Source organism: Vanessa atalanta, chromosome 3, assembly GCF_905147765.1.
Source record: "Vanessa atalanta chromosome 3, ilVanAtal1.2, whole genome shotgun sequence".
Lineage (NCBI taxonomy): Eukaryota > Metazoa > Arthropoda > Insecta > Lepidoptera > Nymphalidae > Vanessa > Vanessa atalanta.
The window spans coordinates 4,569,694-4,590,725 of record NC_061873.1 but is presented as its reverse complement, the minus strand read 5'-3'; the positions used below and the strand labels follow the sequence as shown (position 1 = coordinate 4,590,725).

General features: G+C 32.5%; 3 protein-coding genes across 5 annotated transcripts in view; 1 reads left to right on the top strand and 2 right to left on the bottom strand.

Annotated features, from left to right (window-relative positions):
* The window catches only part of LOC125076926 (dynein axonemal heavy chain 7), a 31,485-nt gene extending 18,731 nt beyond the window's left edge, over positions 1 to 12,754 (bottom strand). The window contains exons 1-36 of the mRNA XM_047688663.1: positions 12,600 to 12,754; positions 12,156 to 12,237; positions 11,960 to 12,084; positions 11,690 to 11,867; positions 11,433 to 11,554; positions 11,074 to 11,358; positions 10,863 to 10,985; positions 10,598 to 10,751; positions 10,232 to 10,458; positions 9,913 to 10,057; positions 9,634 to 9,762; positions 9,397 to 9,559; positions 8,971 to 9,090; positions 8,657 to 8,809; positions 8,399 to 8,535; positions 8,039 to 8,269; positions 7,606 to 7,771; positions 7,372 to 7,517; positions 7,042 to 7,167; positions 6,852 to 6,974; positions 6,620 to 6,780; positions 6,348 to 6,519; positions 5,429 to 5,605; positions 5,153 to 5,284; positions 4,963 to 5,076; positions 4,780 to 4,887; positions 4,510 to 4,707; positions 4,316 to 4,439; positions 4,013 to 4,188; positions 3,219 to 3,370; positions 2,991 to 3,138; positions 2,671 to 2,883; positions 2,187 to 2,359; positions 1,901 to 2,042; positions 929 to 1,042; positions 358 to 468 (exon numbers count right to left, since the gene is read on the bottom strand). Coding sequence (XP_047544619.1) covers positions 358 to 468; positions 929 to 1,042; positions 1,901 to 2,042; positions 2,187 to 2,359; positions 2,671 to 2,883; positions 2,991 to 3,138; positions 3,219 to 3,370; positions 4,013 to 4,188; positions 4,316 to 4,439; positions 4,510 to 4,707; positions 4,780 to 4,887; positions 4,963 to 5,076; positions 5,153 to 5,284; positions 5,429 to 5,605; positions 6,348 to 6,519; positions 6,620 to 6,780; positions 6,852 to 6,974; positions 7,042 to 7,167; positions 7,372 to 7,517; positions 7,606 to 7,771; positions 8,039 to 8,269; positions 8,399 to 8,535; positions 8,657 to 8,809; positions 8,971 to 9,090; positions 9,397 to 9,559; positions 9,634 to 9,762; positions 9,913 to 10,057; positions 10,232 to 10,458; positions 10,598 to 10,751; positions 10,863 to 10,985; positions 11,074 to 11,358; positions 11,433 to 11,554; positions 11,690 to 11,867; positions 11,960 to 12,084; positions 12,156 to 12,237; positions 12,600 to 12,754 — 5,505 coding nt within the window. The remainder of the gene's footprint in view (positions 1 to 357; positions 469 to 928; positions 1,043 to 1,900; positions 2,043 to 2,186; positions 2,360 to 2,670; positions 2,884 to 2,990; positions 3,139 to 3,218; positions 3,371 to 4,012; positions 4,189 to 4,315; positions 4,440 to 4,509; positions 4,708 to 4,779; positions 4,888 to 4,962; positions 5,077 to 5,152; positions 5,285 to 5,428; positions 5,606 to 6,347; positions 6,520 to 6,619; positions 6,781 to 6,851; positions 6,975 to 7,041; positions 7,168 to 7,371; positions 7,518 to 7,605; positions 7,772 to 8,038; positions 8,270 to 8,398; positions 8,536 to 8,656; positions 8,810 to 8,970; positions 9,091 to 9,396; positions 9,560 to 9,633; positions 9,763 to 9,912; positions 10,058 to 10,231; positions 10,459 to 10,597; positions 10,752 to 10,862; positions 10,986 to 11,073; positions 11,359 to 11,432; positions 11,555 to 11,689; positions 11,868 to 11,959; positions 12,085 to 12,155; positions 12,238 to 12,599) is intronic.
* Positions 12,755 to 17,537: 4,783 nt separating this feature from the next.
* On the top strand, positions 17,538 to 20,075 carry LOC125077031 (elongation factor Ts, mitochondrial). 3 transcript variants are annotated; one of them, XM_047688814.1, is made up of 5 exons: positions 17,538 to 17,699; positions 17,975 to 18,022; positions 18,448 to 18,597; positions 18,908 to 19,159; positions 19,499 to 20,075. In XM_047688814.1, the coding sequence occupies exons 2-5, from the start codon at positions 17,993 to 17,995 to the stop codon at positions 20,021 to 20,023; spliced, it is 957 nt and encodes a 318-aa protein (XP_047544770.1). In that variant the 5' UTR covers positions 17,538 to 17,699; positions 17,975 to 17,992; the 3' UTR covers positions 20,024 to 20,075. The 3 variants fall into 3 exon arrangements, with proteins under 3 accessions (XP_047544770.1, XP_047544771.1, XP_047544769.1); XM_047688815.1 differs by lacking the exon at positions 17,975 to 18,022; XM_047688813.1 differs by lacking the exons at positions 17,538 to 17,699; positions 17,975 to 18,022 and adding an exon at positions 18,173 to 18,317.
* A 73-nt stretch (positions 20,076 to 20,148) lies between these two features.
* On the bottom strand, positions 20,149 to 20,670 carry LOC125077284. Its single transcript, XM_047689192.1, has one exon. It carries the CDS (start codon positions 20,629 to 20,631, stop codon positions 20,158 to 20,160), a length of 474 nt encoding a protein of 157 aa, XP_047545148.1. The 5' UTR covers positions 20,632 to 20,670; the 3' UTR covers positions 20,149 to 20,157.
* Between the last annotated feature and the right edge of the window lie 362 nt (positions 20,671 to 21,032).

Genomic DNA, 21,032 nt, shown 5'->3' with positions numbered 1-21,032 from the left:
AAAGTGCGTCACTTGATTTTGAGTTTGCCAAAAGTGTTAAATAATAAAATGAAGCTACTGCAATAGATATGCTAGGTACTTTATCGCAGATTTAGTAATTACTTATTTCTTTCTATAGGCGTACCTACATATTTTTGCACGTACTATTATATGTTATAAATCAAACTCTTGTTTGACTTGAATATTATACAATTGTTTTAGTTATTTAAATTAAGTATATAACGTTTACCCAGAGTATTCAAAACCAGGTGAGTATTACGTAAAAAAAAACATAATACCTACCATATAAGAGTATAAGTAATATAAGTAAGTTTCATTTGATTACTATATATTATAATATAATGTATGGAAACTCACTACTCGCATCTTTTCACACAGTTCCGCCTTTTCATCTGCGACGAAAATATTTGGTACTTCTCCAGAATTTAACATGTTATTAACATCTTCTAAAAATCCTTCCTCCTTGATCTGATTTTGAAAAAAAATGAAAAATACTTTATTACCAGCAATAACTTAATGTTAACAGGGAACACATTTACAACCATAACATTTTGCTGAAGTGATATCATGGCGCGATTTCCAGGGGCGTCCACACTAAGCGAGCTTGTGTCGTGGATGCCTTATTTACGATTAACTATAACAATATTCACCTACGGTTAATGGTGTGTTCTTTATATAGATATTACAAATCAAAAGTATTAAATCTTAAGTATAGAAAGAAAAAGATACAAAAATAAATAAATAAAATAGAATAACATAAATATATAGTAATAATTATTACGATAACAGAATATATATTTATATATATATATATATATACACACTAAACAATGTTGGTGGGGGACTACTCGTTCGTTTTAAAAAATATCATGATGTGGATAAATTATGTAATAATATTTTCATTTCATATTTAGTCCAATATACTTACTTGTGACTCGATAAACAAGAATACCATGTGTAGATCAGGAGTACTTGATTTTCGTAACAAAGTCTTTAAATCTTCGCGCCACTCATTTTTACCATAGGTTCGACTCATTTCTACCTATAATAACAAGTACATTTAATATATTCAAAGCCAATCGATTGACATTTTTTTTGTACATGTTGTTTTCTTTAGTAGTCAAATATTACAAAAAAAAATATCATCTGTCTCTCATAAAACGTTTGTAAAGTGACACATATTTTCAGAATATGTGTCACTTTACAAACGTTTTATTAGCAACGGCAACTTACAACAATTATTCTTCAAACATTCTTAGATGACGCAGTTAGTACAGATTTTATAGTAAAGACATTTATGTAAACTACTTTTTGGAGCACCAATTATATGTTTGTATGAGTACAACTGTATAACTTCCTCATCATACTTATATGAAACTACGAATGTAATTTGATTTAGAGTTACGATCTAGCGTGCATTTGGAGAGACCTATGTCCAGCAGTGGACGAACGTGGGCTAATTATGATGATGATGATAATGTCATCCTGACCGATTTCGGTCACGGAGTCCAATCTCAAGGGAGACCAGCCAACTAAAAAGGAAACTTTATAGTGCACAAGTGCGTACGCAAACACAGGTGCATTCTCTTGTCCTTCACTTTTATAAACCGATGGGACGGCCAATCCGACACGACCGTAAAAAAAGTTAAGGTTCAGGTTCAGACCAACGGCTTTACGTGCATTTCGAGGCATAGGAGCTTCCAACTTCCAGACTTCGAGCTGTTACTGAGATTTTTTCGACAGAAAAACCCAATAACTTTTATAGGCCCGACATATGGCTTGAACCCAGAACATCAGGAACTGTGCCCTTATATTCTAGACCAACGAAGTAGTCATATATTAGATAAATACTATGTAAAGATTTATCCTTTGGTTTCAATTTTAGTTTTAAAGGTGTGACCTGGAAGAGGTCGTATTCGTTGATGTGCGCAGCGAGGCGTGTCAGTGACTGCCGGCCAGACCCGCCGAGCCCCACCAGCAATGCGTGCGAGCGCGGCTGAGTCAGCACGCGGCACACACGTGACACGTGCTCGATCGCAAACCTTCACAACCAAATTTATAAGTATAATCGTGGTGTCAATTGTGCATCGAGTGTAATCAATAAAAAAGCTTTGAGTGTAATAAATAAAAAAGCTTTGAGTGTAATAATTAAAAAAGCTACTATGGGTCAAAAACCGATAAATTACCTAAAGAGCACAAGATTCATAGGTTTTTTAGACATGTTGTTAAACTCCACAAGGTAAGCGTCCACAGTAGAATTTAAGTGCTCCATATTAGTGGTTTCCATGTAAAACCGCGTATCCACTTTGGGATTGGCAAAGTCACAATATATTAAATTGCGTAAATGTAAATCCGTAATCTAAAAGTAACAAAAACGTTATATTTGTAGTAGTAAACACATAAACGAGTATAATAGGTATTTTATAATTAAAAAAGGTATCTTATAATAGTAGAAAAACAGATAAACGGTATCAATTGTATGTTACATTTCAAGTGTCTTTATTAATGAAAAAGATCCTGGTCAAAGTCAAAATTCATATAATATGGCTTCCTATTGTTAGGAATCAGATTTTTTTTTGTAACGTAGTTAGCAGTTTGCGTAACATTTTTTAATAAAATTCGTTGTATCTAGATTCGAATAAAAAGTGTAATCTTATATAATCAGCTTACGGTATCTTTTGGTCCATTCAGCAATCTCGCGAGCAATTTATCGAGCTCATCATTTAAATGAAGATGAGTGGCTTCCCGCAAACACTTTACAAGCCAATGGCGATCAGCATCTTCTGTTAAACGATCAGAGAACACTCGCAGACATTCGTGAATCCATAACCTCTTGATAGATTGAAGATCAGGTGTCACTTCTGGTACCGATAATAGTACACCCTGGAGAAATCCGTGTGGTTAAACATATATATCAATTATTTTAAAGAATGAAAAGAGTATTTTGTAACAAACCCAGATACAACATTTATAAATTTTTAGATACGTACCAATATAACTTTAGAAAAATCTCTTAAGTTAAAGGTATAGTGTGATTTAGATGGCGTTGGCAATAAGTTCAATCGACATTGCTTGTATACTTCTAATGTCGCCGATACTATTTCTTCTATGCACGGATCAAAATCTTTTGAAAAACCTCTGCAATAATAACTCTTATATATATCAAACTACTCTTAGATAAAAAGCATATTTATAAAAGATTTATATAAGTTCCGAACCTTGTATCTAAATGCCAAAGCATAATTCTTCCGAAAATAACTTGAAGAGTCTCGTCATCAAACTCGTCGATGCAAAAGAATGAGAAATGTCTCGAGAATCTTGGCGTTACTAACTTAGCACCAGGCGTGGGCTTTCCCATCGCACACATGAACTATAAGACATATAATTCAATTGTGTATTTTTATAATTACATTACCATCAAAAAACTTGACTTTTTGGACGATTTATATTTTATATATATATAATATAATATATACGCAAACTGTATCCGGTTGGCATATTTTATACGTGATGTAATAATAACCAATAAATCTTGATACATATATAGGTGTAATCTTCTGTTCGCGTGTATGTAACTAAACTCTTCCTAAATAGTCGGACCGATTTCGATGATTTTTTTATGTGTAGTTGAGTAGGTCCATGAATTGTTTAAATTGGACCCAGTAGGAGGCGTAGGGATGTAAGTAAAAATCTTATTTCACCAGGACGAAGTCGGTACAAACAGCTAGTAGCATAGAATTTAAGTTTATTTTAGGTATACTCGAGTATGTCAATTAATCTATTATGATAGTTAGTCTGCCTGTTGTAAGTGTATCTACCAAACTGACTTTTTAAAACAAAACGCTGGAAAGTAGACTAGCTCTGCTCCAAAATATGATCCTATACTGGTACAAGTTGTTGAATATTAGTTACTAATAAAAATTATATATAAGCCCATTACTTTTTAGCATGGTGATGATTAATATTTGTATAATACATATATAAAAAATAAATGAAGCAATTGTATACTAACTTGCACATCTATAAGGTGCATCGCGACATTAGTCTTTCGATCGTACCATAGACCGAGATCGATGCCCTGTCTCAACACTTCTATTGGAGGCTGAGCGCCGTACGTCTCCGCTTGAGGCATGCTGACGTCGTCTACGAAGACCACACAGTAGCATCCAATCGGAGGACCAAACACACCTCAAAACAAAAATATTCGATATAACAAGAGAGAAGACACAAAAATTTTTTTTTACCTAGAAAAAAAATCTAATTGATAAATCGGAAAAAAATAACAATTAAAACAGTTAAATTATATTGTGTGTACCTTTTCTTCTTTTATCCAGTTTACCCATAATAATGTCCTGCGTTTGATTGCAGTTCGTTTGCGCTGAGAATGCCATTATTAGAGCTTTATATATCTTGGTATCCACTCTTTTAACTAAGAAATCCTAAAAAGCATAAATAATAGTAACTCTGTTATGGAAAACTCAATATAATAGGACAAGATTTCAAACGTACAATGATATATGAAGACTTCCCCGTGCCAGTAGGTCCGATCATCATCACTGCTTTGTGATGTGTTACCAGCAACTTGAACAATGCCAAGTACCGCACACTGTCTAAGGTTGTAACCAATATTTGATTGGGGGGAGTATCGCGACTGATAGGTGGAGCAGCCACTACGTCATCCTGCCATGGTTTCCACTTTCCTTTGCCCTAATATTTAAAGAAAACTCTTAGAAGCATGAAACATCTTGCAACAATATATATGTGATAACAAAGGCTTACTTCTTTTATAAAACGATAATCATAAACTAAGCCATCTTTTGGAATTGTAAATATGTATTGTTTATCTGGTTTTGTAATCTCTTTCGGATACCCTAAAATTTCTATGACCTGTAACAATTTGTAAATATATAGAGCTAAAATGGCCAAAATCAAACCAAAAAAAAGTGAAAAGAAATTATATACCTTTTCAGGGAATTCTTTTTCAAGTAAACCACGAAATAACATATCAAACTTTGCTCGGCCATCACTCTCTAACGTTGCTCCGATTGACCAAATACTCGAAAAGAAAAATACCCCCTATAATGTAAAACGTTTCATATTCAAACTTAATGATATTAAAGAAAACAAAGAAATCTAAAGCATACTAGCATACCTCAAGCTGAGCTCTTATATCAAGATCTGATAATTGCTCAACATATTTCTCATCGTAAAAGTCATCCATAAAAGAGTCAAAAAGATTCATACACGCCTTCACCAAGTTCGAGCGTGATGTTATGTACATTTGCTGAAATATATATAGATACGAAAGTATTATTTTAATATCTATTTTCAATCACTATTGATAAATTATTTAAAAATAAATATAGCAATTCATTAAAAATATAGCGAAATATTTTATATAACCAAATGTGAATACCCCTACCTTAACTTTTCCGGAGAGTTCAACAAGCCATAGCAATGGCGACATGAATCGATTGAACAATGTTCGGATATAATTACGGTTAAAGCCATGTAGTGTAGAAGGTAGCGTATTAAGCCAAGATTCTAACAAACATTTCCAGCCAAGCCCTTTTGGCTCCATGTAGATCATACCACAACGAGACACCTAAGTTGTTAAGTAAATTTTGATTATTAATAGGCAGGAAAAAAACACAAAAATTATTCTGATTTTAAATGAAATATATAATATTATATTACATAAATATTTTGAATTATATTTTCAATTGAAAGTGCAAATAAATACTACTACTTTTTTAAAATTCAAAATACGAATAGGTAGGCAGACTAGCAAATGGGCCATCTGATGATAACTAGTTGAAACCAACGATAGACTTGGTATTGTAAGTCATCCTTTGTTTTTTTTTATTCTAAATGGGCTTTGTCGCATACGCGAACATGCCGCCCTGGTTGAGGATTCATTATGGGGATACAAAAATAATATATATTAATCTTACAACTATCTTAATTAATCACATGTCTATGACTTAATTTAGAAAAAATTTTTGACATTACATTGTTCAACAGGCATTTAATTTAAATAAGTCTACTTCTAAGTAATCCCTTACATCACCAACGTACCACGAACCTTGGTGAGACTATATTATATTATTTTCGCCTGTATATGGTCATTCAAAACTTCAAACCGGAACACAACAATACTAAATATTGCTTACTTGCGGTATAATATGGGATGAATTGTACCAAACCAAAGGGCTTGCACAAAGCCTTACTATTTACAATTGTTCATTTTGATTTCATAATATTTTTAAAGTAATGAAACAAATTATTATTATTATAACAAAACAACATTGATACAGATTTTTTTTTAATTCAAATTTAATAAATACCGTAGCCGGTGAAGCTGCTTCAAGGTCCATGGGTTCGAAGATGAGATTAGTAGTCGGCGCTAGCTGGATGATCTCTCCACTCATCAAACACAACTTCTTGTTATCATCCAATACAGTATTGAGGTTCTCTATCCAAATTGCATCTACAGGCCCATCAAATACAAGCCATTTTCTGCAAATTATAAAAGACAATTACATAATAATGTAAAAGCGGCTGGGTGAAGTGAAGATAAATTTTATTCTTATCAATTATAATTTAAAGAAATAATTACCTGTTATCATTGGGCGATACTGCAAAAGCTCTATAACTGACTGCAAGAATTCCGTCTGACCACTCGTGAGATACTGGATCGAATTGACCATAGAGTTGGCCCATCGTTATAGATTTTGGATTTATCACTGTCCACTCAACGGCGTTCTCTTCCATTAGACCCTATTTTTTTTAAATAATATAATGTATTTCTATGTAGTAAATTTTATTAAAACAAAATATTTTTTACAGACCTTTTCAGATACTAATCCCAAAGCATGTCCGAGAGCGTGATAACATTTTGTCTTACCGGAAAACGGAAAACCGACTAACATTAAGCCGTGCCTTACTAAAATCATCTCATATAATTGAAGAACCTGTAAATGAAGCCCAGTAAGTAAAGTGAAAATGTCGAATTACATACTAGTCAACTTACTTTGTTACCTTTTCAATAAAGAAATCATTAGCTTGAAGATTAAGTGGTACGCAAACTTCTTTCAAACACGAAACCAAATGTGGAAGTCCTGGTTGTGGCAAAGGTAGTCCAGGGAATAAGTCTCCAATGATACCCTGTTGAATTTTACAAAAATAAACATTCACTGTTAAGCATAAAGGTACCCGCGTACTGTATCGGTCAAAGGCACATGACAGCATATTTTCGCCCGTTCTTTCAGTTTTTAGTGCTGTCGTAGATAACAATTGTCGAAATACCATTACCAAAATTTATGCGAATTCACAGCAACTTAATTGATTCAAATGCGCATTTTAACATACCATGAAGAGTGGAACATCGTGTTCAAGAAACTTGGGCAAATTCACGTCTTTTATGGAACGTAATAAAATAACATCCTCTACTTCATCCGGGTAGCGCAATTTCAATGCACCGGCTGCTCTCAACACTGACTTTACAGCGCGCATACCTGTAAATTGAGATATTAAAAATTTTGAACTTGCTTATAATTTTACAACTTGTATATATTACTATAATAATAAAGAAAAATTATAAACCATAATCATAGTGACTTTGAGATGAGAGCTGTTCTGAGCAGAGCTTATAAGTGGCCACAATCTTGACGGCGAGTGGCTTCGCATTAAGATAACCAAACGCATACAACTCGATCTCTGATATCAGCACGTAATCTGGTACCATCATAGCTACCGACCGGAAAAGCGCCTAGTAAAAAAGAAAACGAAGAAAGTAATGTTTGTCCATTGAAGTTTATATGAATAATGAGAAAGGCGAAAATATCATTAAACCAATATTTTTATTTCAGTTTATAGAATGCTTATTGCGTTACTAAATATGACTACGAATTATTTTCTAAGAAGAACTATATTAACAATACTGAAATAGTCCTAACTTTTCTACATACATATACTAAAGAGTACTGATGTTGATTTTAACTTAAGAGACTTACCCACAAAAGAAAATAAAGCTTACCTTCAAATTGTCCGGTAATTCCGATCTGCCAGCGTAACCCGGATTCATAGTTATAAAAACAGCGCAAGACTTATCCAAATGCAGCAGGGTTCCCTCAAATAACAGCTCGGTTGCTCCAGAGTTAATACCTCTTTGTATGGATAATATTTGCTGCGCAACTACTGACAGCACTTCGAGATCAATACGATTAAACTCGTCGAAACACGACCATGCACCGCATGATGCTAAGCCCTGTGGAATAATATTACAGAAGTATTGCTTTTCAGTTATTATTTTAACAGACATAACAACATTTTAAAGATAACTTTTAAATATTTGCTTGCTATATTAAACAAAAACAGCGATATTTTAATGAAATACCTTAAAGAACTTTCCTAGTGCAAGATAATCCAGTCCATCTGAACAATTGAACACAACGCACTGCTTGGCGACTGCCTTCGCTAGATCTTTAGTAGTTTCTGTCTTACCAGTGCCTGCTGGACCTTCAGGAGCACCACCTGATAAGTATATGCAAAAGCTATAAACATTATACAAATGGTTTGCCTTTTACGTATATTTTAAGAAAATCATAATTCTATTCTTTGAAGCCTGTCTGGAGCTAAGAAAAATTGTACGTACCCAGATTCAGATGCAACGCTCCAAATAATGTTCTGAAGCATCTATCAGTAAGAGGTGTCACTACTAGTCTACCGGTATTGCCGAGGTACTCGTAGCCGTACATCAGTTGAGAATTAATCATACGAGTTGCGATCTGCATAGAGTTGTCTTCTTCTTGCAACTGATAAGCGGACCAATTTAAAAACATTTAAGCCGATGGATATATTTGAGTAAGTAACATAAATGAACAAACATTGGGAAACAAATAGTTTAAAAAATATTATCTCTCAAAAACTAAGCACTTTACCGTTAATGTAATTACGATAGAAAGTTACTTACTTCCCAGTAATATCTAATTTGCGAAAGCCAGTTAAAGTCGTTGTCGAGTTGTACGTTAAAATCGATGAGCTCCATGAGAACATCTCTAGCGTGCACGTCCAATACAACCAATGCACCTATAGAAATTATAAATTTCATTAAAACTAAGAGTTACAGCCCAGTCCCACAGAGGCCAACGGTTCGTCCCTTTTATGAAGGTTTGAGATTTTCTTCGCGACAGCATAGTGCTTATAATACATCTCGTGACAGACATATCACAACATGTATTATAAGCACAAGAAAAATAATAGCTGAACTTGCCTGGATTTTAATCTATCTTCGGTTAAAATCTACGTGGTCTGTATCTAGTGGGCCATCTTACCAGTAAATCATAAAGTTCAATTTAATAATAATAATAAAAAATAAACTTAAAAATGTCATACCAAGCGTTATTCGGTTTTGCAAACTAAGTTCACCTCGTACCAAGTCAACTATCTTTGATATCTGGTAGTTGCACTTATCCCAGTACGCTCTCATGGCTGGGATGCTGATGTGAATAGCTTCCGTTACCTCGGATGTCCAAAATGTCATCGCTATGCATTGCACCTGATAATATTTAGTATATGAAAAAGGTGAATAAGACAACTATAATATATAACATTTTTCTTCCAGTTTCTTACAGCTTGCCCCGGCCAGATGAGCACCCACTGTTCACGTGGTCGTTGTAGGTAATCATCGTAGGAGAGCGCTACCACGTGGTGTACTGAAGCTTTCATAGCTACCTCGAGCTCTAATAACCATTTCTCCACCTGTAACGGATCATCTATAAAATTTAATAGGTTATCTTATACTATTATTTAGATCTGTAAATCGTATATAATGGATAATGTCTCCAGGCTCCGGTGATTCTCAAAGTTCAAAAAATAACAGATAATAAGAACTAAATAATCTTAGATTACTTGTCCTCTGGCAGCCGCAGTATTTATTGTAATCGTGAGTTCCACAACTTCTCCTTCTGATGACTTCATGTGTGTCACTACTAAATCTTCGGTGAAATTAAGCTTTGCAATACCTTCGAAACATTTCTTTAGATGAGGTTGCACCCTGAAAAGGTTATTTATTTAAAAAAGTATATAAAACACCTAAGAAGAACAATTCTTTCGCTTTTCACGACTACACTTTTTATTAGTTCAGATTACGATCCATAATATTATCAAATATTTCGAATTATTTATTATACAATTTGTAATTAGTATATTAATTACATTTACAACTTACCGCATAGGGTCTTTAGTTTCAGACAGTATTTCGAGCAGCTCATCATTGGACAAGAAGAAGAAGCGCGGGAAATAGAGACGCTTCTTTTCAAGATACGCGTTTAATCCTCGCTGGACCATTTCTAATAGATTGTTAGATTTGCGTAGTCGATCCAACATTTTCTCAATGGTAATAACGTCTAACACCTTTGGCTCAGTGTAAGCTGCTTTCATTATTTCACGCCACATCTAGTGTTGGAATTATTAATATTAAAATAAAGATATGTTTAATAAGTAAATATTAAGTTTTATAATCACTAGTCTATATTGGATCATCTTAAAGATATTTACATAATACTACAAGAATAAAACTTAATTGTATGCATACTTTGTCAACAGCACTAAATCTCCGACCTTCCTCAGGAATTTGTTGCTGAATATCAGGAGAAGAAAATATTGGCTCTAGATACATCCAAGTTGCTTGAACTTTCAGCCATTCATCTAGAATTTCCTGAAGCAATATTAGCTTACTTTCCCAATCGCTGTAATTAAAATATATCTCTTACAGTATTTGACGGAATAAAGAATGACTCCAAAATATAAATTATTTATATATGTATTTTAAAGTTTTACTTGCACTATTTATGACTTACACAATTATTTCCTCAAAAGGTTTAATATATGGTGAATTTTTCATCGTCTGAGTCTTAACAATGTGATCGTCAAGTAATAATTGTATTTCATCAACGCTTGATAAAATGTAAGTTCCTGTGTCCCTGTAAACATGTAACATTGAGTTTAAATAAAATGTGTGATATTTGCATGTTTGCTCTAAACCCAAAAAAACATATTTTAATTACGAACTTATAAGGCAAAATGTCGAATCTTAATTCAGCCCATTCTTTTATCATCTTATCAAGAGCTTTTTCAAGGTTATTTTCCTTCGTAGCTGCTTCTGATATGTTCTCGAACTTATCTATATAATCGACCAAATTAAAGTCGATAACTTTTTCTAGTGACAGTTCGTCATCCACGACGATAGGAAAGCCGACGATTTCTGATATTTTCTCCCAATGCCTTGCTTTCATGCCGGGATTGCCTAGAGTCTGGATAATTGGCAAGTGTGTTTTAAATTCTTCCATCTTTTCCCTAAAATTTATTAAAATTACTTTGTAATAAAATTCTATAAAATCTTTCAATTTAGTTTGATATTTATTACATACCGGACTGATTGTGCAAGTTGGAAAGTTTCAGGAACATCTTGGAACGATTTCTCCAGTTTGTATACAATCTTGTAAAAATAACTCACATCGCCCTCTATATCTTCCGGATCAAAACTTCCAACCTTTTAAGTTAAAATTTAAATTAACAAATGACTACTACTACTACTGATGATGACGATGCCTTATATCTAGCCACTAGATCAAAGAAGTAATTAAATTAGGCTACTACTACTAGAAGAAAAAACAATAAATATTACCTTTGACGTCATCCAAGTGTTATGTTTCTCCAAAAAGTCATATCCTGCATCATATAACTTTTTAAAGGGCACGAGTTTATCATAAACAGCTTTTCTTTTCGGATACTGAGATAATTCCCACCCAAAAGCAGTCTCTTCTTCATTAAATTGATCAATTTTAACTAACGCGTTGGCAAGCCTAATAAGAAAATTAAGTCATTTATAGTCAAAGTCGATCAATGACTATTACTCGTACATAAAATTGTATGTTCTTTCCAATATATTACTAACTTTTCATCTAAACGACGTGCACGTGTGACGTATTTAGATAATTCATTGATATCACCCCAGTATTGAAGTTCATCGCATTGAGTTTCGTAAGTATCGAGATCTTCGATAAATTTAGCAATTCGCACCTAAAAATTGTCAAATCATGTCACGTATTCAAAAAATACTTGAGTTAATTTTGCCAAAGTATTTTAAATACCTGTAATAAATCTTGATACTCAATTTTCTTCTGGTCACAAATAACTTTACACTCGTCGATAATCCCGGGCATACGAGCATACCTACGAATGAAAACAAAATGTTAAGTAAAAGAAACAGTCTCAAGGAAAGGAAGGAAAGGAAAGACGAAATCAGCCATACTGAGTGTGAGGGAATTGTGTATTTGTTTGTGCACATACTAGTGCGATGTTATAACATCTCCTGATGGTTAATATATAAGAGTAACTACAATTGCTGTAATTAGGCAGGATTATGTTATTGTTATATTGGTACTTCGTCTAATTGGTATTATTTATTCCTGCCTAAAATGTGTCTTTTCCATGTATTTGTTAGTACGTGTAGTGCAAAAGTTGCAGTTGAAAAATATATGAAGTTATTGTCTAAGAAAAAATCTATAACTACTTGATTGTTTTAACTTGCATACCAGTGAAACGATTGGTTATTAGCTTTCATTTCCAGCGGAGTAAAAACTGTGTAGTCGCTTAAGAATATGATATATCTCATCACATTCCGCAACTTGTCCTCCATCTCGTCCAGAAGTATTGCCTCTACTTTCTTGCAGTAGTCTATCAGCACCATCAACGCTGCGGTATCAGGTGGTGGAGTCAGCAGAGTGTTCGCAATGCTCGAATACTCATCGTATATGCTAAAAAATGACAGTAAGTTAGTTATTTATTTAAGTTATAGCTGACACATATAACATTTACTACGTCAGCTAATAATATCTCTTTTTTCCTTATCTTATTTTCGCTAGTTTTAATAAATGTATCAGATAGTCCAACAGGACAGATTTAAACCTGTGACTTTCCCATCACTAGAAGACAAAAGACATACCGCCGATCTTACTTACGATTTAATCATGTTCTGATAGTCTTCTGTCATCCTTCTCAGTAGAGTATTAGCTAGTCTAGTAGCGGCTCCACGCAACGAATTGATGAGATCTCCTCTTTGCATTCGATACATACCGATTATAATCGTCCCCTCTAACTTAGAAGGAATCTCTTTTGCTACATTTACGTATTTAACAGCCTCCTCACAAAACTCTTCAAATGTTTTTTCTGGATCTGAATTAATAAATCTTTCAACTTGCGATTGTGACTGAAAAGTTTAAGTAGATATTAATTTAAGTTCATATGTGGTAAAATACAAAATCTTTGAATTATTATTATTAAAATATTCTTACTTCCCCATTCAACAGACAAACATAATTATCAAAATCTTGCACACGGAGTTCTGGTCCAATTCTCTGGTCATTTATCAAATCGGCAACTTTCTTTTTATAATCTTCAATGAGTTCATTATCAATAATTGGCTATTGGAAACAACAATTATAAAAAATATGATACACCAGTAATTTGGTCTGACAAAGAAATGTTTCATCATTACCTTTAAAGTTGCTCTATTGGTCACAACGAAATCTTGGTATAACAATGTTTCCAATCGCGGTGATTGTCTACAAGCATCTATTATGAAATCATATAACAGACAAAGCTGATCCCGAAACTGCTTAAAAGTCGGTTCAAATCCAATGGCATCATCTTTGAAAGTTAAGTTGATAACAAACCCTTGATTCATACCCTGACAAAAACATAACGTTAAGTAAAAGGTACATGAAAATTGCTGCTCCGCATTAGCGCAGCGTGATTAAAAGTGTTTCAAACCTTCTCGACAAGTGAGACATTTACGTTATAAATAACAATAATATAATTAAAATAAAAAACTATGGAACATTTTTGGAACAAAACAATTGCAAAATATTGAAGCCATTTACCCCAACATCAAGAATATATTCTGTAAAATCGTGCATGGACTTGAGACACAAAGTTTGAAGATTATACGTCATAATACAAGCCAAGCAGTTATAAAAGCGCTTCATTTTCAATACTTGCTTCGGATCTGGTATCTGTTTTCTTTTACTACCCTGAAAAAATATAGAATATAAAACTTCAGGCGTATGTGATTAATTTAAAGATTCACACAATTCTAAATAATATATTTAAAAAAATCTTAAGATGAGTCTATGAGGTAATATTAGGATCGAATTATTTATTATGCTATGAATACGACAATATATATATATATATATATATATATATATATATATATATATAAAGAGCGAAATGAATTAGCTATATAAAAGATATATTGATGATTCGATGTCATTTTTGTGATAATAATGAATCATATTTTGAATTATGACATAACATCAAATCACCAAGGTTCTTAATTGTATCAAATAAAATGTATTTTTTACAAATTTGACAAAATATTCCGTTGCCTTATAACATATAATATCTTTTTAAGATCGATCTCGAGTGTTTATAATGCTACATTCACAGAAAATTTATCAATTTGAGAGAAACCTGAAGAAAGACCGCTTGTAGTGTAGGTAACCACTGCAAGGTGAGCACGTTACCGGCGGTATCAATATGCCGCTTGCACACGAAACAAAAGTCTTGTAACTCGTACGCTTCGTGTATCGTCATTATATCTTTCATGCTGATTAGCCGCAAATCGCTTGAATGATAAAAATAAAATTATATTTTACTACAATTGTTATGTATTCAGAAAACAATACAAAAAGTAAGCGAAGTTGAAAGTTAAAGGTCGAGCTTGTAGTGTCAAAAAAGGTGACAAATGTTTCTTTCCTCGATCGTGATAAATAGTTGTTCTGCTTTTTTAAATTTGTACATGTTTCCTTACTTAATATGTCGCAAAATATAGATATAACATTGAAGCTGTCAACATAGCCAAATTCTCGAGTCTGTTAGCTGCACTACATCTTTTGAATAATGAGATGTTTAGCAATAGCAGACTAATCGCATTGTGCAGAACCTAAACATTCTGTTAAATTGAACGAAACAAAATATAAAAACAATTTCAAAAAGTGATACAAGTCCTCGCTTACAAAGCACTTACTTGTACTGCTTCCACCAGATCTGTAAGACTTGCGCTATACAAGGATTTACGCTGTGAAGGTTCTTGTTTAAGTACTTCTTTGCTACCGCATAACGATTCCTCCAAGCATCATCTTTCATGGCAAGTTCTCGTTTCAAAGGCGTATCTTCTTCTTCTAAAGACTCTTCCTGTCAAAATAATTTCAATCATTACAAGCACTTATATTACTTTAAATGTTACTTCTGTTTTTTGGAAATTAAAATATGAAAACCACCGTATTAGGGTCCTTAAGAACAAAGTCAACAATGGCTTTCTTCATGCTCATCATAAAATCTTCTCGCATTTCATCAGTGGCGGTTAATAGACAATCTTTCCATTTCTTCAGTTTTGGAGATATAAGATTATGAACTCTGCAATATAAAATTAGATAATACTCATAAAGAGTTTTCTCCAAAGAAAGAAACCAAAATATTGACAACGTACCTCAAAATCATTTTATTATCGAGCGGTGCAACGTGTATCGTATCTATACCGTAACGTAAGTAATAATAATATCGTAGCAAATTCTTCTCATCGCCGGAAGGAATCATATCTCCGTCCTCTCCGGGAGCCGATTGGCAAATTAGTTTCATAAGTTTTGCTCTAAATTCCTCCCTTGCTTTCCGCATGGCTGTAAAGCTCTTCATAACTGAAATTAAGAAATCAAATATTACACCTAAAAAAGTTACATTCTTTTTGGTTTCGTACTCTCGTACATTTGACTAAATTTTGCAAGAACTAATAATCTACTTAGAAGTTTGAGCGAATATTCAAGCCTCATGTTTGAAATTATATTTATTTTATAACTTAAATTTTATAATGGTTGGACTAATATGGGAATATTAAAAAGATGACAATATGACGGTGCTGACAAGTACATACATAGGTAATGTTTTAATTTATGTAGTAAGTTTTTTATAATTGGCGAACAAACCGCTGGAATTTCTCCTAGGAGCCGATTGCAAGGATTGTAATTTTGCCTTGTTTGTTGCAGGAGGTAATTTTAATATTTCTTCCGGAAGTGAAAATAATGGTTGTGTTCTAATCTTAAAATCCTCAGGCATTTTAATCTTCGGGATCTTGGGTAGCTTGACATCTTCGGAAGAAGGACCAGCCTGTCCTTTTTTTCGAGTGGGCTTACATCGTTTCATTTTTGATATATCTGCAAAATAAATAAAACTGTAATTATAAATAATTGTATATAAAATATGACAGCTCAGTGCTTAAAACATGATAATCTTTTCCAACAATTGAGGAACAAATATACCACTGAATTTTCATCGGTTTAATTTGCTCTTATAATTCACCTCGTACTGTAAAAGAAAACACCATGAGAAAACACCTGTGCGCGAATTGAAGCAAGGTAATGGTAAGCTACAAATTTTTCCTCGACAGTAGAGTACGCCTTAATTCGCTAGTGGGAGATTAATAGACTAGTTCAATAATATTCTTCTTTATGGATTAAATGTTATTATTTAATCAATGAGATTTAACATTTGTCAGCCGATCTATTCGTCCATACTGTGTTAACGTTTCTTTAAATAAATCTTAATATTTTTAAACACTGGTTGCAATTAAAAATTTTAAATTACAATATTTATCTAACGTTGTATATAACGTTAGATAAATATTGTACTAGCTGATGTAATGTACTAGCTGAACCTGCGGATCTACCCGTGCGAAATTTACAAAACTGTACCTATGGCACACAAACCGTCACCCCCAATTTTAGCCCCATCGAGAGGTGAATTAAAAAATGTAGCCTATGTCCTTCCCCAGGACTCAAGCTATCTCCATGTCAAATTTAAACTAAATCGGTTCGGCGGTATAAGAGTGAAGAGGTAACATACTGTTTTGATAAGAATAATAAAATTTAAATCTATATAATTTAAGAAAAAAATAACGACATCGTAAAATTTGTTACCCAATATGAAATTAATTAAATGATCATTTGTTACTTTTAATAAAGATGTCATAATTTGGGAATACAAATTAAATATAAGTTTCCATATTTATTAATATACATAACATTATATAACATACTGATAAATAATTTGCCTAGGTATGTGTTATAACGATAAGAGTTTTAATCCTCAAAAGTTTGAAGCAAATTTGAAGACATTTTTAAGTAAATCTTCATGTTGTTATGTGTTTTAATATTTATATTTTTAGCTAACTATTGTTACTTTAAAAAGATAACCAAAGGGATTTTACAGTCCACATATTTGTGTCGGAATGACGTACATAAATGGACAGACAAATATTATTTTCTTAAAATATATCTTTTTAATATCTTACTAATCTATTTTCATAATATTTTCAATTTGTGTAATTATTATTAAATTTTATATTTCACCGAAATCCACTAAACGATTTTAGAACTTACAAGACAGCTCAATGTCATTTTGATTTTTGACAACTATAATAAAATAATGTTCTTAGGTCATAGGTGTAACACACAAATTATTATTTTAATAGGCGATAAAATCCCTTCGAGATTATTTTAGTACATTATTTATGAAATTGGATTTCTTACCGTACAATTATTTAATACAGTTCATCGGCTCATATCAAATAACCTACAAAGGTACGGTACTTCTCTTTTAAAAAATTACACAATCCTTATGGATTTTTTATGTACCTTTTCCTTAAAAATCCAATACTTAATATAACGTGATGCAACCTTAATTATATTAAATCCTCTTGACAACCAAATAACGAAATGTTATTGATTTCTCCATGACAACATATTATATTTTAAAACCAGCCAGTTTTCGATCTCAAAATGTTTCTTAAAAATGTAAACTCTCACAATTATTTTTCATAATTTACGTAATTGATAGATGGTTTCTATTTTTATAGGTTCCCATAATTATTTAAATGAAGCAAAAAATAAAAACCTTTTCCATGGTAAATGTTTGATATGATTGTAATGTTATAAGCTTAACACTTCATTTGCTTGTGTATTCTAGCTACATCTATTATACATTTATGTATTGTGTTGTGTGTTGGTTTGTCCTTGATTGGATTTAACAGCTATCTTATGATGTCATCAGAGCAAAATTAAAACCAAACCTATTTGAGACCTTAGCAGTATTATTTGTTCATCAGTATCTTGATTTTGTGATAATTAAATGAATAATATTATTAAATGTACTTCAATGAATTAGTAAATTCAGTTGCATGTTTCCATAATAAGTTTTGGGTAACTAGCAAAAGTTCATTGAATAGTATTAAACAATTTAGTTTTTTATTATTTTCAGGCAAAACAAATATTGTTGTTTAATTTTATGATGAACTATTTCGTTATTTTAATTAAAAGTGAATGATTACAGATGATATTTCAATTAGTGAGAAATTTCCATACAAGCCATTGTTATCGAGCTGCAGAGTCTTCACTTTTGGCGAAACTAAGAAAAAAGACCGGATACACCATTGCTAACTGTAAGAAAGCCCTTGAAATGCACAACAATGATTCAGACAAGGTGAGTTTTTTTTCTAAATAATAGTTTATTTATAATAGTTAAAAACATTAATTATTTTACAGAATAATTAAAAGTAAAAGTGCTAATGTAGTTTTCGAAATTGGTTATTTATTAGTATCAAAATAATAAAATAGGAATTTGCAAAAGACCTCTTGCTATATACATTAGAAATTGAATACTTGATCATTTACAATTTAAATAACACATCATATTTAATATTGAATTTAGTCTGTCAGATTTTCTTTATAATTGAATTATTATAAGAACAATAAAAATGAAACACTGAATCTATTATGAATTTATATTTCAGGCTGAGGCGTGGCTCAATGATCAAGCACAAGCGATGGGCTGGGCTAAAGCCACTAAGTTAGCTGGTCGTAAAGCACTTCAAGGTCTTGTAGCTGTGAAATTCGATAAGAATCATGGAGTTCTTGTGGAAGTAAACTGTGAAACAGATTTTGTTGCAAAAAATGATAAATTTCATAAGATGCTTGAAGATACTACTCTAGCTTGTTATAAATTTGCACACACAAACTTAAAATCAAAGGGACCTATAACAAAGGTATACTTAGATATCTAGTTTTATTCCTTAGTATATTATAGTATTAACAACATTCCCACTATTATTATTACTCATGGTTATACTTTATTTCTCAAATTTCCAATTATTACTTTATTATATGCTGTATTTATGTGTAAAAGCCTCCTCCATCTGATTGAATTATTTCCCAGAATCACTATGATATTAACACTTAATCTTTTCATTTTTCTTCCCACCCTCCTTATGTGGCTAAGAATCTCTTGCCCCTGTTTGTTGCTAGATCATCCCATCCACCATGCTATCATGCCTATTGCTTGCCTTATTTTCAAAAAATATATAATTGTTTTTAATCTTTTACAGCTAGAATTAGATAGTGAGCAGTTGGGAAACCTTTCATCTGATGGGGGTAAAAAGCTTTCAGAAGTATTAGCTCTGTTCATTGGATCTGTGGGTGAAAATGCTGTTCTACGTCGTGCAGAATGTTGGAAAGCAAATAGCGATGATGTGAAAATAACAGCTTACACTCACCCCGCACCAACAACTGCGAGTGATTATTCAAGTGGTAAATATGGAGCCTTGCTGGCTTACAAACAACCCAATGACGTTGAAGACATTGGAAAACAGATTTGTCAACACATTGTTGGTTGTGCACCAAGAAAAATTGGTGACAAAGAAAAAGATAAACCAGCAGAGAATTCTGATGACGAAACATGCCTCATTTATCAAGAGTATTTATTAGACCCGTCATACACAATAGAAGAGGTACTGGAAAATAATAAAATTGAAATTTTAGATTACATAAGGTTTTCTTGCGGTGAGGTAGTAGAAGAGAATATGCCTGGTGTTGAAAAACAGCCCCTAGATACAGTTCAAACTTTACAGTAGTAAATTGTTATTAGAAGATGAGTAAATGTATTAATAAAGAAAGTTTAACTCTTAAAAATATATTTTATTTAATAAATAATAATATCACATAAATATAATATTATTTATACCGTTTTAGAAGGCATGTATTTAAATCATTTGTTATTCATATCTTGAAGATTTTTTTTCGTTTTTCCTTTCCATAAAAACATTCTGCAATCTTTCTTCCAAAACATAGCTATGTGAGACGGCTCAAAGTTATAACCGTGATAATTTAGTACTTCAGGAGAAACGATGTGCAAGGCCAATGTATTTCTCTCTCTCGTTCTAAAAGGTATTGTCGCTGCCGGTCGCATGAGGCACCCACATGGACACACCGCTGCTAGACGGGGTGTGGTCATAACGCGATTACAGACATTTAGTCTCTGAAAGTTATTACAAAATCGAAGTTCTTCTACTGTCCCAGTGAATGATTGTGTCGAACGTAAAGCTAAAGGCCTGGCGCTTTGGTTTTCAGGATTGATTCGAAATCCAACCGTAGATAGAGACTTCCTTATAACATTTTGGCTTTCGTTGAGACGTTCGTCTTCACAATCGTCGTCTCTATCAGAATTTTCTTCAGTATACATTGTAACTTATATAAATAATGTACAAATATAAGACTTAAATTTAAAAACAACTATAAAATAACTAAATTGTCAATTTTTTTTTAATTAGATCGTTGTAAATGACAGCTGAGAATTTATGATAGACCGTATAAGATACTGCATGGCAAATTGCAATTTCAACAAAATACGGAGGAACATATTTTGCTTGAAAAATTATGTACTAATTTGCTACACACTAGTTTGAACATAGCTACAATTTTTTTTCTGCTTTTTAGCTGCAAAACGTTTTCTCTCAAAGAACGTGTTTATTTCAATAGTTATCTTTGTGAAATGAGGCAAACCCATTATACAAAACATTTTGTTTTATTTATCAAGTCTTAGTTTCTTAGAAATCATTTTTGTGATAGTCAGAACAATGATTG

Excerpts from the sequence above, each read along its gene's own strand:
- LOC125077284 (XM_047689192.1), bottom strand. The coding sequence starts at position 20,631 with ATGTATACTGAAGAAAATTCTGATAGAGACGACGATTGTGAAGACGAA.
- LOC125077031 (XM_047688813.1), top strand. The coding sequence starts at position 18,264 with ATGTACTTCAATGAATTAGTAAATTCAGTTGCATGTTTCCATAATAAG. Across the intron at positions 18,318-18,447 it reads GTTTCCATAATAAGTTTTGG|ATGATATTTCAATTAGTGAG; the intron begins GTAACTAGCAAA and ends GAATGATTACAG. Across the intron at positions 19,160-19,498 it reads CAAAGGGACCTATAACAAAG|CTAGAATTAGATAGTGAGCA; the intron begins GTATACTTAGAT and ends AATCTTTTACAG.